The sequence below is a fragment of the Triturus cristatus genome, chromosome 1_2 (assembly GCF_964204655.1).
Source record: "Triturus cristatus chromosome 1_2, aTriCri1.1, whole genome shotgun sequence".
NCBI lineage: Eukaryota > Metazoa > Chordata > Amphibia > Caudata > Salamandridae > Triturus > Triturus cristatus.
This window is the reverse complement of record NC_140580.1, coordinates 842,974,328-842,992,394: the sequence shown is the minus strand read 5'-3', so window position 1 is coordinate 842,992,394 and position 18,067 is coordinate 842,974,328. Positions and strand designations below refer to the sequence as shown.

General features: G+C 44.2%; 1 protein-coding gene across 1 annotated transcript in view; it reads left to right on the top strand.

Annotated features, from left to right (window-relative positions):
* LOC146868126 (alkaline phosphatase-like) overlaps positions 1–18,067 on the top strand; it is a 215,904-nt gene that overhangs the window by 133,962 nt on the left and 63,875 nt on the right. Inside the window, exon 5 of the mRNA XM_085608993.1 lies at positions 5,722–5,897. Coding sequence (XP_085465119.1) covers positions 5,722–5,897 — 176 coding nt within the window. The remainder of the gene's footprint in view (positions 1–5,721; positions 5,898–18,067) is intronic.

The following is an 18,067-nucleotide window of genomic DNA, read 5'->3' as shown; positions in this document are numbered from 1 at the left end:
CTTTACAGGATGGTCAGATTGAAACCACTGATCAGTTGATGGCCAAAACCATGCATTGGCTTACAACTCAATTGAAGAACGCTGGGGTTCAGGATTGGGACATCTGTAATCAGATGATTATGGTTAGAAGTTCCGCTTGAATAGGACATACTAGGAAGAATGGGAGAGGGGACTGTGTAGTTGCTAATTTTAATAATGAGCAGGTTGTGAGATTTTTGTTAGAATATATAGGGAATACTAATTCAGAGTACCATTCCAGTAAAATCTCCCTTCTGCCATTAGGGTTCTTTTATAGACTCCGTCATTTAACTTTGAAAGGGTGGTCAATTCCTCGTGAAATAAATCACACAAGAACATTATATGGAACTACACAGAGACCACCCCATTTAAACCTAGTGAATAGATTTGCCCCTCTGTCCGGCCTAGATGGCTGTGACTGACTTCAACGTGTTAGTCCGTCTTTGTTAGAAAACATCTCTGTTCGACCTCCCGTATTACCTGCGAGTAACCCGGCTATCCAGCTAGATACTTTAAATTACGTAGGGAGGAGCTTGAACCAGAGAACTACCGTTAGGGAGTATAGTACTGCTGGAGGTAAGATAGGGTCCATCACGATGGCAGAGTTAAACCCTGCTATCGACTCACAGCAGGAGTACCTACAGATAATGACATGGAATGTAGCCTGGGTAAGGAATAAATTGCGGGATGTAAACTGGCTCAAAAGTATCCAACAATGTGATGTGGTCTTAATACAAGAGACTTGGCTTACAGATAATTTTTTCGTGAACGGATTCAAGACAATTTCAACAAATGCTATCCCCTCAAAGGCAGGTAGGGCCAGTGGGGGCCTAGCAGTACTAATATCCTTGTCTTCTAGGCTGACTCTAAAAAAAAATTATACTAAGGCACCAAATTTCCAGTTTTTATTTTTTTCGGCAAAATGACTACAGGACATTATAGTGATAAACTTTTACAATAATATTTTTAATGCTTCGAGACATGAGGTTATTTCATCTCTAGATGAAGAACTGATGGACTTTGTGAAGAGTGCATGTCCAGATTGTTCCTAAATTTGGGTGGGAGACTTTAACATCGAACCTTGTAATCTTATACCGGGGATTCAATGTGGCTATGAAGAGGAACTAGGTAGTGCCTTTGCACACTTTCCACATAATAATTATGGGGATAGTATAAACCTTGTCAAGTCTAAGTACAATCTAGAAATTACAGAGAAGGATATAAAGGGGAGTGGATGCGAGGTTAGGGGTACTATTTATACTTATGAATGAGTAAGATCATCCTCATGTATTGATCATTTTATAACTTCAATAAATCTTAGGTCTTTGATATTTGAATGCACAGTTTTTCCAAGTTTATTGAGTGATCATCATCCCCTGTTAATAACCCTAAACTCTCCCTTTTTTAAAACATCTGTATCAAGTACTCACGCTGTGGATATAAAAACACAGGTTGAAAATGGGATTTCAATTAAATGGGCAGGTGTGGATCCAGAAGTTTTTACAAATAGGATCTTGCAAAAATGAATCATCAGATTATAACCTGCCTTGATAAAACCTCAAATAGTATGGACCTAGTTACGGCCTTCCTAAGTATCTCTAATGTAATCTCTGATAATTTGCGATTAAATCCTAAAACAAATGTATCGCATTCCCCAAGATGGTTTGATAATCAATGCTCTAGATTAAATAGAGACTTAGAGTCTGCTTTAAAAACGATTCCGCGCAATTGGGAGGAGATTAATACTCTTCGGAAATTATATAAAGAAGCCCTGACCAAAAGAAAATTGGGGATCAGGGAAAATGCCTGGGAGAACATAATTAAAGCTGCCAAGACTAAAAACTCGACACTTTTTTGGAAAACCCTGGACCAACCATTCTTCAAAGATGTCCAATCGGCAAGAATTGATACGGTAGTCACTCCAGCAGACTGGTTAACCCATTTCGAAGAAATATTTAATGAAACACACCAGGGCATCATAAGTAATGAGTATAAAACCGCCATCATTTTAAAAAACACCAAAATAGGAAGCATAAGTAAAGAGGAAATAAGAACAACCCTCAAGAATAGCGCTAGTGGTAAAGCGGCTGGCCCCGACGGGGTCCCAATAGATATATTTAAATATAATATGGATTTTTGGTTACCCGTCTTGCATAAATTCTTTAATGCCACAATTGACGGGGTGATACCTGCCACTTGGGCGGAGAGCTTGATAGTTCCCATTTTTTAAAAAGGAAATAGAAGTAGTGCCAGTTGCAATCACCGTATATCTTTGCTTGACTCAACATCTAAAGTTATGGGCAGAATGTTGTTGGCCAGCCTGGAGCAATGGGTAGAAGAAAAAACATTCTATCTGTAGCTCAGTATGGCTTTAGACGAGGCGTTGGAACAATTGAACAATGTTTGAATTTAGAACTAATAATAGGAAAATATACCTCCGCAAGGGAGGGTTGCTTTCACCTCTGCTTTGTAGATTTGTCAAGTGCCTTTGAGTTGGTAAATCATTCAAAGCTATGGGAGACGTTGGGAGGGATGGGTGCCCCCGAGGACATTATTGGTTTCTTATCTCAAACTTACGCTCGTCTGTCTGCAAAGATACGTTATGGAATACACGGGGAATGCACGAAGCACTTTAATATTACACGTGGGATAAGACAGTGCTGTACTCTTGCGTCTCTTTTGTTTTCACTTTATATAAATGGTGTTGATGTTTTATTACAGAATTTGGGGATAGATGTCCCTAAGATTGGTAATCGGCCTACGCCCCTTTTATTGTACGCCGATGACGCAGTCCTAATTTCAAGGACAGCGAACGGCCTACAAATTTTGATGAACAATTTTACTAGTTTTATGACAAAAAAATCCTTAAAAATTAATTTGAGTAAGACTTTGGTTATGTCCTGTGGTAAAAGGAATAAAATAAAAACTCCTTATATTAACGGTACACCGATTGAGAGAACATCTACATTCTCCTATTTAGGGATCCTTTTTAACAATAAGGGTACTTGGGATACACATATAACTCTATGCAAGTTGAAATTTGTGAAATTAGTGGAGGCCATTTTCAGATTCTCCCATAAAATCGGCAATAAACCTGTACGGGAGATCCTGAAGCTATACAAAGCAAAATGCATTACAGGGAGTTGTTATGGGGGAGCCTTATGGGGTCAGGCAGATACCATGCAGATACATACCCTTGAAAATACATTTTTAAGACGTTTGTTATCCGTACCTGCCTCTACCCTTTCGATTATTTTGCATAGAGAAACTGGAACATCATATATTTATGATTTGATTAGTTTGGCCACTTTAAATTTGTGGCACCGTGTCTGGATTAGGGAAGAAACTCATTTTACGAGGGATATTATATTAGACTGTCTATCCCAAGACTGATGTAAGAAAATACCGTGGTTAAGTTGTATCAGTGGTCTTTTAGAAGAATGTAATTTGGCCTGGAACTGGAATCAACCCGAAGATATTCAAAAAATCAGTAAGGTTGAATTAAAAAGGAGCCTCTTGAATGTTAGGATTGCGTCAAGAGACGTGGTTTCAAGTACCAAGATAAACATTGCATCTTATCTTGAGGGGCCAATTGCAAAGGGTATACAGCCATACCTCGTTTTTATAACAAATGTTCAGCATAGATTCTACCTAACCAGACTACGGATGAACAAATTACATTATTTTTTTGCCTTCCCAAAAAGGGCTAAGTGGTGTGCCAATCTCCCAAACTGCCCATGTGATGGTAGGTCCAAACAAAGAACCCTTCATTTTTTACTTTTTTGTAATTTTTATATAGAAATTAGAAAACAACTTTTACGTCCAATTTTTAAAGACAATTGCCTGTATTCCTATAAAGCTGGTTTTAACTGTTTACGAAATTTGGAAAATATATCAGCTTGTAATGCAGTAATTTGCTATATAATGTCGGCAATTAAATAAAGGAATGAACTCGTCCACCTAGAAATCTTGAACTACGAAATAATATGAAGTATATTGTCGTTATGATATGTACAACTGTATAATGATTATGTGTATTTTAAATATGAAATGATGATGCTTCCTTTTGGCTATAAATGAATTTTATTGTATTTTATACTATGCTTTTATGGACATTTTGTATGATCCGAATAAAGCTTGATATTGAATTGAATTGAGATAAAGAACGATGATGGATTCAACCCAGATCTGTGACTGGGGGTGAGTGTCTGAAAAGTTTCAGTGCTCCGTTCATCATCTCCTTGTGTTTGCCCTCTGCTAAAGTACCCATACTCAGCGCTACATAGGCTGGGGCACTGGAATTATGAGAGGGACAATTTATGTGACTGAGTTGGGTAAATGTGTCAGGAAAAGTCAAATTTTTCTACGTAATGTGGCAGATTCTTTGACAGTATTACTTCATTATTTTGTCATTTTCATCCATGTAACACTGTTTTAGCACAGGTTGAAATCTAATTAGTACCACTTTCAGCAGCAGCCCGCCATTGAGGGTGGAGAAGCCCCGCCCCTCCACCTTTTTCCGACATGAAGACTGTCTGTCAGGCTGAGCAAAGATCAGTCTGACAGACACTCTTTGTGTTCGGCTCAGGCATCCAGGTGCTGTACATGCTCCAAATGTGCCTGTACCTGATTGCCTGAGCCAAATTTGCGAGGCTGAAAATTTCACAGGTGTGGCCTCCGCACCCAGGCAAAGTCTTCAATGAGCCTCCTTTTCATGAAGAGGAGAAGCATCATTGATCGACTTGGGCCTTGGCGCTTCAGTTTTAAGGTCTGAAGTGCTTAGGGCCGAGTGTCCATCATGGATGCTCATCACAGAGTGGGGTTGGGTCAGTAACTCTCACTGACTCCATCCCACTCTGTGACAAGTAAGTGTTTGCTGCCTCCTCTCATTGGCTGAAGGTCAGCCAAAGAGAGGAGGTAGCAGTCCTAGTCCTACAGAAACCACTGAGGCTTCCCTTCTGCCATCCAAGATTCAGCCCTGTAACCTTTTTTTGTAATGTTAGGCTGCTGCGTTTGTGTGCATGCATGTATAAATATTTGTATGTGTGTGCATGGTTTGAATTGGTGTGTGCGTGTCCATGCGCTGGATGTGAGTATTTGTGTGAAAGGGTGTGTATGTGCCCATTCCACCACTGCTGCACATTACTGGCTGCCACTAACCACTTTAACACTCCAATACAACAATAGGTTACAGAAAGAGGGCCAGTCAACCTTTGGAAAGGGCACCCACTGCGCAGCTACACATATTGCAGCTCTTTTTGTGACTTTTGATCGGTTTGAGCTAGAAACAAAGCTTTTTGTTAAAATCTGCAAGTTATGCAGAAGATCAATGTTTCTGTGGCAAGTGCGGGAAATCCATACATAGGCAAAAAACGTCACCACTGCTGACTTGCATACTTCCATTAGCCTTGTACATAGGTAATGCTTCAATTTCTTACCTGTACTTGCATAACTCAGAGTACATTTTCACCCTAATTAATTACATAGTGCCGCACGGTAGCCTCACTATGTAATTAATTAGGGAGAAAAAGTAACGACGAGGTAATGCTCATTCACATTTCAACAACAAAACGCATCACTTTGTTTGAATGAAGTGCGCAGGAAAAGTATTTTGTGATCGCTCTCGTAGGTTTTAGGGCAGATGGTCTTTGTGATGTAACAATACACATCTTCTAACGATTATGTATTCTGTGTTCAATGCAGGGAAGTCTGTGGGGCTGGTAACAACCACCAGAGTCCAGCACGCCACCCCAGGAGCTGCTTACGCACATGTCGTCGACAGGAACTGGTACTCTGATAGCGACATACCACGAGAAGCTAGAGAACAAGGTTGCACCGACATTGCTTGGCAGCTGTTAGAGAACATCCCTGACATGGAGGTACAGCTGTGGGTGCTGAGCTGGGATGCGGTACCGTGGGAAAGTGGGAGGCATGGGAGAAGGACAAAACAGTTGTGATGGGGACTGCAGAGCAGGGACGCCATTAGATCATAACGTTGGAGGGGGCTATGATTATGCCTGGGTGTGAAATTCCGCTCCGGTCCCGGAGTTTGCAGAGTTTTTCCCACTCCGAGCTCTGCGTAGAGTGCAGAGTACCAAAAAACACAGTGCAACGGCGCAGAGTGGAGTTTTTCCTCTCCCGCAGCTCACCAACATTAAGTTGGCGAGCAAGGAAAACTTTACTTCAGACCACCTCCCAGCGAGATTTCTCAACGCGGGCGGTCGCAGCTGGTCACTATTGCACGTGTTGAGAAGACTAACTCTCATGCTGAAGGAGCTGCCATTCAAGGAGAACAACTACTCGAGCGGCAGAAGGAAGCAGCGCCCTCTTGAGCTGCATGTGGTGCCGTTCACACTGATTTTACAGCTTGGGACCAACATCCAGCGCTAATAATCAGCATGAGCATTGCGATATATCGCACTCTGCCGCTTGTGGAACTCCCAGGCCTAGCTACGATATGACTAGAAGAAATAAGGGGTGGGAGGCAGTATAATCAGAGCCAGTACAAGAAAACAGAGTGAGAGGTTGTGCATTTCAAGCAGATTGAAAAAGCACAATGCAACCTGTTTTTGTGTATTCATCCCTCTCTAAAGGCCACTGTCAGTGATCTTAATAAAGGAAAAAGCAGTTTCTTCAGATTTCAATAGGAAAAAACATTAGAACTAGTTTTCATAGAGTTATTTCAAGACAACAACCCTTTTGACATTTCTCACAGAATGTCCTATGTGAAAGAACAATGTACTCATGAAAAATTGATCATTATATGTCCGGGAAGTGGCCTCTGCCTTTTTATTGACCAAAGGCATGTCTTTAATCTGCTCTTTGGATATGGCACCCTATGGTTGTTGGGGTCATTACACATACCTGGACAAGTCTTAGCAAATATTAAGGTGAGTGGTATAACATACCTGATGTAGGGTTTTATGACTTGCAAGCGATATGTTAGATTCCTGTTTCATCTTTCCTTTCTCCAAGACTGGTTGAGTGCCATTCCGTTGGCAATATTACTGTTTCTTAATTGCTCTGCCATGACAGTCCGCTACACTAAATAAAAATAAAATAGCAGCTGTTAGCACCGCATTTAGTTATTCTCATTTCCAATGCATAGTCCTAAAGCCAACAAAATCAGGTCTGAAAAAATAGGAGGAAGAATGCAAAAAGTTTGGGGATTACCTTGCAAAAAGGGCCGGGTCCAACACAACCCACTTCGAGCCTAAAGCCAGGGTAGAGTAATCAATACCTTGCTGAACTTCCCTGCTTAGGGTGATAAAATATGGACCCTGGCCCGCAACAGCAGGGGCATGTTCTGATTCTACTCCTTTCTGAACCCAGCTGGATCCCTCTATCCATACTCTCAGGGCCCACTAAGCTAACCCATGGGGAATACTTCCCCTCACCTGTGGATCCCATCTGGGCTGCCCCTAACCACACTTCGCTCACAGATATATCCCAGTAGGCAGACAATAACACCATGGCTAACACAGTGGTGTGGCCCATTCCACCCCTGGGGTGCAACTTTTGTCCCCAACCCAAGGGCAACTCTGTCCACCAGGAAAGTAACCCACAGTGGCCACTGACAGCTGTCAGTGACAAGAGCCAGGGCTCAGGCCTTTCAGGGCTCTCCAACCTCTGTAGTGTCTCCAAGTGGGGGGAAGTAGCCCCAGGCGATTGGCATCCTTTGTCCTGTCTCCCTCCCACCAGTTCAGGGGTGGTATCCTGAGACTGGTACTCCAGCCGAGGGTCTGTACTCTGAGACTGACCAGAAGATGGTATGGGCATTCCCACAACATGTCCTCCCCTCTGGGGCTGTATACCTTTCACTGTGGAGGGGTACCCCCAGACACCAGAACTGTTAGGGCGCTTGTGGCAAGTGTCCTGCACAATTCTCCGACCAGTTCAGGGGTGCTACCCTGCAACTGGTCCCCCAACCCAGAGTCTATACTCTTAGGCTGAGCAGGTGCCTGGCAAGCCAGGACTTCCAGGGGAGTACATCCACCCTAACCAAGGGAAACACTTACTGTAGGTGTTGTGCAAGAGTCTATTTGGCTATGGTCTTCTGCCCTCTGTTCATCTGGCAGCACCTGGAGCCCCCTCAAGCCAGGGTCAGTCCTGCGGTGCTCTGACCTCAGAGCTGGCAACCCCTGAACCACTGGTCCACCTTCTGGGGGCTGTCTCCCACTCTCATCCATCCATCTGGACTTCGGCACCCTCCATTCCGGAGTGGAGCTGCCATACACCAGAACAAGTGGGGCGCTTGTAACAGCCGCCCACCCCCCAGTTCCCCTGACACAATAGGGTCTGCCTCAGGGGAGGGCCTTGCGGTGCAGACTAGGCCCTCTTGGTGCTTGCTCTGGGAACCATACAAGGTATTGGGCAACCTGGGCCCTTGCCCATCCCCACCTCTCCTCCTACCCTGGGAAAGGACATGGGACCCCCTACTCATCCCACTACACCTATCTGGGCTACTGCAAACCTCCCCTACATTCTTTGGTTGGGGAAAACCTGAACCACCCTTTCTGGCATTCACTAAAATCCAGTGCAAGCTCCCTGGGTCAGAGAGCTCACACCCCACCGGGTGTTGGCCGTGACTGAACATAAGCTCTCCTGCACTCAAATTGTCCAGATCTGGTCAAGTGTCCCTTCCACCACTAGCAATATGACTCCTCGTGCCAGTTCCCCAATCCACCTCAGGGACCCTGCAAACCTCTGGAGCTGCCTCATAAACCTGAACCCCCTGGTGTATGTCATCCCCTTCTTCAAGTCAGGCACTAAGTCTCTGGGTAAGTGAACTTACTCTGCAGGACTAGTACATTACATTTTCACTGCCATGCCACCAACTGAGCTGGACTCAGCACTCTCAAACTCAGTTCATGAGCAGAAAGCATTTTTCATCTCTAGGCCTCAATTTTTTTCTTTCTATCTCCAAAATGTTCTCTCTTTTCTGCTTCAACCTGGATTTTACAAGCTCCTGCTTGAGTTTCCTGGCTCTCTGCCGAAGCTCAAGCCCTTCTGGACACGAGCCTGGAGAGGGAACACTGCTGCCAGCTCTGGAGGGAGATCTTCTACCATTCAGGCTGGTCCCCGACCCACAGGCGATGCTGGCTCCTCCAGCCATCCCAGGTGCATACTTTGTTCCTTCTCATCCACAGCATCACTCCAATTCCCTGTGTGCCCACCAGCCTCCCTGGCTGCCAACTAGGCCCTCAGCATCTTTTGCAGATCCTCCATTCCAGTGAAGTCTTTAAAAGAACACTTGGTATTGCTGATGGCTCACCAGACAGACATGATTGTGGACAAACTCAAGAGTTGCAAAAACATAAAATAAAAAAAAAGCTATGCTGGTACGTAATGGTCTGTGATTTGGTGGTAGTGTACACCAATCACTGTATGCAAAGTACAAACACAAGTCCTATACCACAGCTGCAACCTATGATAGAAATGGGGGTCTCTAGTTGGCAGTGCCTTGCACGCTGTCCAAGTAGGGACCCTTATTCTAGTCAGAGTAAGGGGATTGCACACCCAAGATAACCCCTGCTCATCCCCTTGGTAGCTTGCCATAAGCAGTCAGGCTTAACTCTGAGGCAATGTGTAAAGCCCTTGTACAAACACACACAGTAAGACAGTGAAAACACTACTAAAGGACACCACACCAGTTTTGAAAAATAACTAATATTTATCTGAATAAAACAAGAGCAAAACAACAAAAAACCCAACATACACAAGTAGAGATATCACTTTTAAAAGATTCAAAATAGTTTAGTCCATAGGAAACCATGGCTGCGTCACTTTTATCACAAAGTACCTGAGATGCGTCAAAATCAAAAATGAAAACAGGTGCTGGGGAAGTGAGGCGCTGGAAAAGAAAAGCAATGTGTTGGTTCCTAACTCCCAGGGGAGGTGATGTATTGGTTACATACTGTCAGGGAGGGGATGCATCAGTTGCTTACTGCAGTGCAGGTGAGGTGATGTGTTGGTTCCTTACTGTCAGGGAAGGTGATACATTGCTTCTTTACTGTGAGGGGAGGTGATGCTTCGGTTTCTTAACATGTGGCCTTGGTTCCTTACTGCTAGGCACCATCGATGCAGAACCTAGCGCCCAGGTGTGATTCGTCAAAAATCTGGATGCACTGGGTCGATGTAGCAGCTGCATCGATTTTCCAGCCCTGGAACAGGTGATGTGTCAATTTTTTCAGCCGCAGAGCAGGGCCGCATCGAACTCGGAGGGGGTGCCACGGACGTCGGTGGCACTGTGCTCTGATCTTGGGCTGCGGCGATCATTTCAGCCACTCGGCAAGTGCTGCTCTGATTCTTTGGCCACACCGTGGTAATGCATTGGTTTTTCAATCATATGGCAATGCTGTAGCAGGAAAAAAGGTGCTGAAGGTCGATGCATGGAGTTTCTTCATTATTTTGCAGTAAAGCCACCTCCAGGTCCCAGAACTAGAGAGGAGTTCAGGGGCTGCAGATGAAGTCTTTGATGGCCCTGAGAGTTCTTAACAGGAGGCAAGCACACACTAGCCCTTGAAGAACCTTGGTAAGCAGGATACAAAAAGCAAAGTCCAGACCTTTACTGCCCAAGACATAAGCCACAAGCAGCAAGCCAGCACAACACGGCACCAAGCATAGTGGCAGTTCCCCTCCTACAGCTTCTCCAGCTCTTCGTCTTGGCAGAATCTCTTGTTGGCCCAGAAGTGTTCTAAGAAAATGGGGTCACAGCTCCAGTACTTATACCAGTTTCTGCCTTTGAAGTAGGCAAACTTCAAAGGAAAGCCTTTGTATTACTCCAGACACACTAAAGGGGGGTCGAGACAGCTTTGTGTGAGGACAGGCGCAGCCCTATTCAGGTGTCAGTGACAACTCCTCCCACCACTCTATCTCAGGTAAACCCATTAGCCTGGTGATGGGCCATCAGGATATGCAGAGCAGCACCCTCAGGTCCCTGTGTTTGACTGTCTAGAGTGAATATACAGCCCAACTGTCACCCTTCCTCTAACATGGATTCCACAGACAGGCAGAGACACAGAATGGTAAAGCAAGAAAATACAAAAGTGGCATTTTCAAAACACGCAACTTAAAAACCAACTTTACTAAAAGATGTATTTTTAAATTGTGAGTTCAGAGGCCCCAAACTCCAAATCTCCATCTCTTCCCAATTGGAAGTTACACTTGTAAGAGGTTGCAAGATACCTCCAATGATAACCTAGGGGAGAAATACTCCTTGCAATAGTGAAAAACAAAATTAGAAGTATTTCACTATCAGGATATGTAAAACACACCAGTACATGTCCTACCTTTTAAATACACTGCACCCTGAGCATGGGGCTACCTTGGGCCTACCTTAGGGGTGCCTTACATGTAGTAAAAGGGAAGGTTTGGGCCTGGCAAGTAGGTGCACTTGCCAGGTCAACATGGCAGTTTAAACTACCCATACAGACACTGCAGTAGCAGGTATGAGACATTGTGATAGGGCTAATCATGTGAGTGGCACAATCTGTGCTGCAGGCCCACTAGTAGGATTTGATGTATAGGCCCTGGGCATACCTGGTGCACAATACTAGGGATTTGCTAGTAAATCAAATATGCCAATCATGGATAAACTAATCACCAATACAATTTACACAGAGATCATATGCACTTGAGCACCGATTAGCAGTGGCAAAGGGTCTAGAGTCCTAAAGCCAGCAAAAACAGGTCAGAAAAAGTAGGAGGAAGAAGGCAAAAAGTTTGGGGATAGCTCTGCAAAAAGGGCCAAGTCCAACAGGCACCATTGCAAACATTCTCAAATGGCCATTTGTGCAAAGTCTTCCAGACAGCAAATCAGGGTCTGAGAGGTCTGTCACTATCACATAACTTCTTCAGAACAGACAAAATATAAACAAGCATTTGCAATGCAATAGGTCTCGCATTTATGGGAGTTTGAGCGATTGGCATTGTAATTGACAATGCGTTTTATTTATGTTTTACAAACAAAAACATAAATAAGAGGCATTGTCATTTCCAGTGCCAATAGCTAAAACTTGCGTAATTGCGAGACCTATTGCATTGCAAATGCTTGTTACTGAGTTTAGAAAGCTCAAATGCGGAGTAATTTTTAATGTAAACTATGACGTCAATTGGTAAATATTTAAACAGAAAACGTAGTTAATTAAAATATAAAACCATTAACACTTTGCTATATGCAGAGTAATATTCTGAAAATAGAACCACTATCATTGCTATTCAGGAAGCATGAGATCGAAGGCAGAAACAAGAAGGCGCCCTAGGTTGTTCAACCACGCTAGGTTTGATGCCTTTCAGATTTATTTGCATTGATTTGTGAAAAATACTTTCAAACTAACATGATGGACACATTAAAATGGTGGTACATAAGAAACAGGTGGCAAAGAGGTAATAGAAAAGTGGTGAAGATAATTGGTGAGGGGAAAGAAACGAAAGAATAACAGTGCCTTATTCATAACGCTACAGATACCATATTGACATTATAATCAAGGCTTTAAGTAGACAGAGAACAAGAGCGCACCGAAGCTGACGAGGAGGGAGTGGGAGGGGGGAGTGGGGGCGGGCACAGTGGTGCGGGCCGCAGTTGTAAAAGGCAGGGAGAGGGTGAGATTGAGGAAGGGAAAGATAGGGATCAAAGGAAACAAGAAGGGGGTGGCAAATGGTGTGCACTTTGATGTCCTCAGTGGCCGCGCGGCTCACTGAGGACATCAAAGCAAGTGATCAGGCAGTGCTTTTCAGGCTGCCAAATGGTGCGCGCGCCCGGGGCACATGCACTGTATTTGGCGGCCTGAAAAGCACTGTTTGCACTTCCAAAACTCGCTTACTGTAAGTCTCGCCAGAGCAGCGCTAAAGCGCTGTCTCAGACGAGACCTAAAAATGATGGTTTGTTGATCCGAAGCTACTTCCAGCCTATCCTACTCTTTAAAGAGCCATGCTTAAGGTTATTCAGAATGTTTTTGGTGCGTTATATTTACTACTAACCACCTGCTGTCAGTGTCAAAGCACCAGGTTTAAATACATAGGTGAAGGCTATAGGCCTGACTATAGGTAACCAATTCAGTTGTGATCCTTCTGTAAATACCTGTTTGCACTGGGATTGCAATTATAGGTGTTGTGATGTTTATCTCATGTGTTAATGAATGAGTGCAATAAAGTACCCCTCCCCCAATTCACACTCGGTAACTCAAGCCTGCTGGGACTTATCAGGTAAAAAATAATGTCCAGTAAACACTGGAATATGCAGGCTTTGCAGTGCTTAATTTGTGCCGGTGCTTTCCGGTGCTAAGCACCGGCACTTATTTCTCAGGGCCGGGTTTACATGAGGCGATTGCTGTGAATCGAGTACAGTAAACAAAAGAAAAACCCACGAGCTGTTTCAGGCAGTACGTAACCTGAAACTCGTGTTTAAGCAAAGTGAATTCACAATGCCGCTGCCCATGTGTAAACCTGGAGGCACAAGGCAGTGTTGCTTGTATCATCAGGATGGTGGGCGCGGCATTTTACAATGCCCGTGTATTTGTTTCCGAAGGTCCGTTAAGTCTTTTAGCCTGGGGCGGGGCACACAACACCAGTGACAAGCGAGGCAGGGTTGATTTATAGTAAACGTGTGAATCCCTCCCCCACCCCATGCTGGCCTGGAACGTTTTTGCTTCAAAGAGCAGGGGCTGGAAGATGGGTCCACAGGGTATTTGACAGTTAGCCCACGTGAGAGAAGTAAAGGGTGCAGATCATTTTGTTAGCAACTCAGCAAGCATGGCGCGCATTGCTTTTGTCACCACTGTTGCCTCGAGCAGCAGGATTGCAGACCTATCAGTGCTGCCAAATCCCTACACCTTTGGAGCTGCAGTGTCTTTGTAGATTGGAGCCTGCAGCCCCAGACCGCACGTCGCCATTCACAGGATTGACGAGAGCAGGACATCTGCATTAGGTATGTGATAATAACAGCAGTAATGCTGTAAAGGGTACACAGCATGTTGCCAATTTTTTGAGTTTGGTATGGAGATGCGAAGATTGTCTAACAATGCTCCTGGCCTCCCTGCACATTTAAAGAGAAGTTTGCAATAGCAGATATGCAATTTTGTCTTGGGCATTTTACATACGTTTCAATAAGGAAAGTCACAATTTTGCAGTTAACAAAGATGCCCACTCTCTCATGTCGAGTGTAATTATTTCAACTGCATTATTACTCTGTACAGCCTACAGAAGCTTTAAAGGCAGCAACAGCCCCTAGAAGTGTCCAGACCTGCTTCCAGTCTTTATTGCCCACTGCAATGAAGAGAGGCCAGGCGGGCAGACTAATCACAGCTGCTGGAAAGAGGAACGCGGAGGGTTCATTGTTAGACTCTCAGCGCATTAACAGTTTTAACCTTAAAAGTTCTGTTTTCAGAAAGACAGTGTTCCTCTAAAGGTACTAAAGGGATTTAATGTGTGGTCATGCATACCTACGATTCTACAGATTGCTGTGCGTGCTCTAAGTCTTTCCATTTTTATTATTTATGAGTGCAGGGTGACTGGTGTGCCTGTTTGAATGCCTGTGAGCACTGTGCCTGTATGAGTGCATGGTAAGTGCTGCGCATGGTGACCTGTGTGCATCTATGAGTAAAGGTTGAGTGGTGCACCTGTATGAGTGCAGGGTGACTGGTATGCTTGTTTAAGTGCAGGGTGACTGATGTGCCTGTATGAGTGCAGGGCGAGCGGTGTGCCTGTATGAGTGTAGGGTGACCAGTGTTCCTGTATGAGTGCAGGGTGAGCGGTGTGCCTGTCTGAGTGCAGGGTGAGCACTGTGCCTATAGGAGTGCAGGGTGAGCACTGTGCCTATACGAGTGAAGGGAGAGCGGTGTGCCTGTATGAGTACAGGGTGAACGGTGTGTCTGTATGAGTGCAGGGGTGAACGGTGTGCCTGTATGAGTGTATGGTGAGCGGTGTTGCTGTATGAGTGCAGGGTGACTGGTGTTCCTGTATGAGTGCAGGTTGAGCGGTGTTCCTGTATGAGTGCAGGTTGAGCAGTGTTCCTGTAAGAGTGCAGGGTGAGCAGTGTGCCTGGGTGAGTACAGGGTGACTGGTGTGCCCGTATAAGTGCAGGGTGAGCGGTGTTCCTGTAAGAGTGCGGGTGTGCAGTGTGCCTGTATGACTGCAGGGTGAGCACTGTGCCTGTACGAGTGCAGGGTGAGCGGTGTGCCTGTATGAGTGCAGGGTGAGTGGTGTGCCTGTATGAGTGTAGGGTGAGCGGTGTTCCTGTATGAGTGCAGGGTGAGCGGTGTACCTGTATGACTGCAGGGTGAACAGTGTGCCTGTATGAGTGCAGGGTGAGAGGTGAGCCTGTCTCAGTGCAGGGTGAGCAGCGCACCTGTATGAGTGCAGGGAGAGATGTGTGCCTGTATGAGAGCAGGTTGAGTGGTCCAAACAGAAAACTGCACAGGTGGACATTTCTGACTTAGGTCTGTGAAGTTTGCAGGCCTACATTATATTCCCTGAAAAGCTTAAGTCATCTGCACATTTGAACAGTGTAATTTTCAGATACCGCAGTATTACATACCGTGCATATACAAAGGGTCCGCATTGTATACTATAGGCATACCTGTGACACTGCATTTTACACAAGCCTATGATATATGAAAATTTTGGATGCCTTATATGTGCATATATTAAGAGGTTTCAGATATCCATATTGGGAATATTACATGTCTGAATGATGTGCATAAATCACTTACAGGTTGTGCATATGCCAGAGATGTGCATATTGTGCATCTAGCAGAGTCCAATATATTCTTAATGTGATAGATGCCTTCATAGTGGGCTTGTATCACTGAGCTCTACAGTGTCATATATCCTTTGGCAACAAAATGTACATATATCAGTGGTTGAATTCCCCAAGTTCTGAGAGCAAAATAGTTGAGAAGTGTGTAAGGTGTGGTACTGTCTTTTACAAATAGTTTAGCAGTTTAGAATGTTATTTGAAAATCAAGCCTAGGGAGACACAAAATGCAACAGAAGTAGAAGTAGTCATTTCAGCGTTACTTTAGAGTCAGGCCTTTCCCGGTCAGAAAAAGTTTATTATCTTCAGTTCCAAAAGTCATAACATCCAGTCTCTTTTGCGGTTTTGCCTTGATTTTATTAAAGATGTCCTTCACAAGGAGCTTGGAAAACCCACACGTGTTTCAAGTCAACCATTATATTACCAAGGTAGGAATTCAGACCAGGCATTACATCTGGCTGTCAGCGGTGCCAGTTGAGGATGTGGGTGGAGCCAATAGAGTAAATGGGTGGAGCCAGTGAGGAAGTGGGTGGAGCTGGGGGAAGTGGGTGTGGCCTCCTACAAAATGTGAGCACCTGCACTTAATATTTTACAAATTAAGTACTGGGGCTTTGTATTATCAATGTCTGTGTACGTATGATCTTGTTTACTTAGCTATGCCTCTCTATGACATATAATGTTAGTGCAAGAGTGAAAACAGAGCTGGTGACTTCAGACGGCAAGAAAATGTACATAACAGATGAGCTTTCTTGCTTTCCCTACACACGTCTAAATATGTGCACACACATGTATATAATTTGTATTTGTATTGTCAGGGCAAAGACAGCAGAAGTGGAGAATTATTAGAGAATATGAAGTTACAGGAGGTAGAAACATTGACAGAATAGGAGAACCTGGTGACACCAAACTAAGACTAAAATATAGTTAGCTATGTACATTTGTGAATAACATTATAGAAAGACCGGTAGAGAGACTGAGGCCTTGATTCCGTGGTGTGCAGAATTTGGATAACAATTCCTGCATCTTGGTAATAATTATCGATATCCTGGGATGGAGTATTTACTAGGTGACGTAGTTATCTTCTCTTCAGAATCACCCAACTCAGGATGAGTTCTAAAATGTGGAATCAGTGTTAACCCTGCCTTCTACCACATGTGTTGCTTTATTCTTGAAGATTTTAGCCTTTAGATTTCACAAGGTTTTTCCTGGTGAAATCTATTAGGGGAAAACTGTGGTGTGTGGTAATTGATGAACAACTTAAATATCCAAACTGTGCACGAACGTACATTTGTGCATGGCCTGGAACTTAAAACATAACTTAGAATTAAAGGGCCTGAGTAAAGTCTGCAAGGTTATAGATTGCAGGGTAAGTTATGATACAGGCTTTTGTCTAGGCGAGCATTTCCACTAGTATGGCCTTGCCGGGCTGTAGGGATAGAATATAGTGATTTCTATTATAGTTGTATTTATATGATGTTTCTTCCTCACAATGAGGTGCCAAAGTGTAATTGTGGATGAGTTGCGTGGGAAACAAAGTTGTGCTCTTGTCGTGTTTTTTTAAGTAAAAGGGATCAAGAGATAGGTAACTCAAGCATTAGATTCTAATGTATTTTCCTTTTTCACATAGAATGAACTTGGTCCGGCATTGGAGCGATTTATAAGGGAGTCAGATTACATTACTCATTATATGTGCACAGGAAGATTAAATGATTTGCCCAGAATGACAGGATTTTGATCCAAGGCGAAATTTGTTCCCAGGTTTCAATGTCGGTTGCTGTGGCCACTAGGCCACATCTCCTCCCTAATGCATGGATGGGAGGAGCTGAGGCCACGTGGCTAGAGCTGCTGACTTTGAAACCTTGGGACCCCGTTTCGAATTCTGTTCTAGGCGATTGTCTCCCCATTGTGTGATTCTGGGCAAATCAAATCCCTTAATCTCGCTAAGTGTAAAAAAAAAAGAAGCGCATGAATTGTTTTTGTGTAATCCCTATTGATGTACATGGTCTTGGAGATTGTCTCCCATTCCTCCAAGTAATGTACAGCGCTCGAAACAAGTGTTGTTCTACATAAAAGCCAATGCATATATAGGGGCAGATTTACAAGCCCCTTGCGCTGCCAGTACGTCACATTTTGTGACGAACTGGCAGCGCATTTCTCTGCACCATATTTACAAGGACAGGAAAAGCCTCCCTGCGTGGCTTTTCCTGCTCTTGCAAATATGGCCCCTTTACACGCAGAAATTTGCGTGAAAGGGGCGTTCAATGGGTGGTGCTGTTGGTGTTCCCACGCAACACC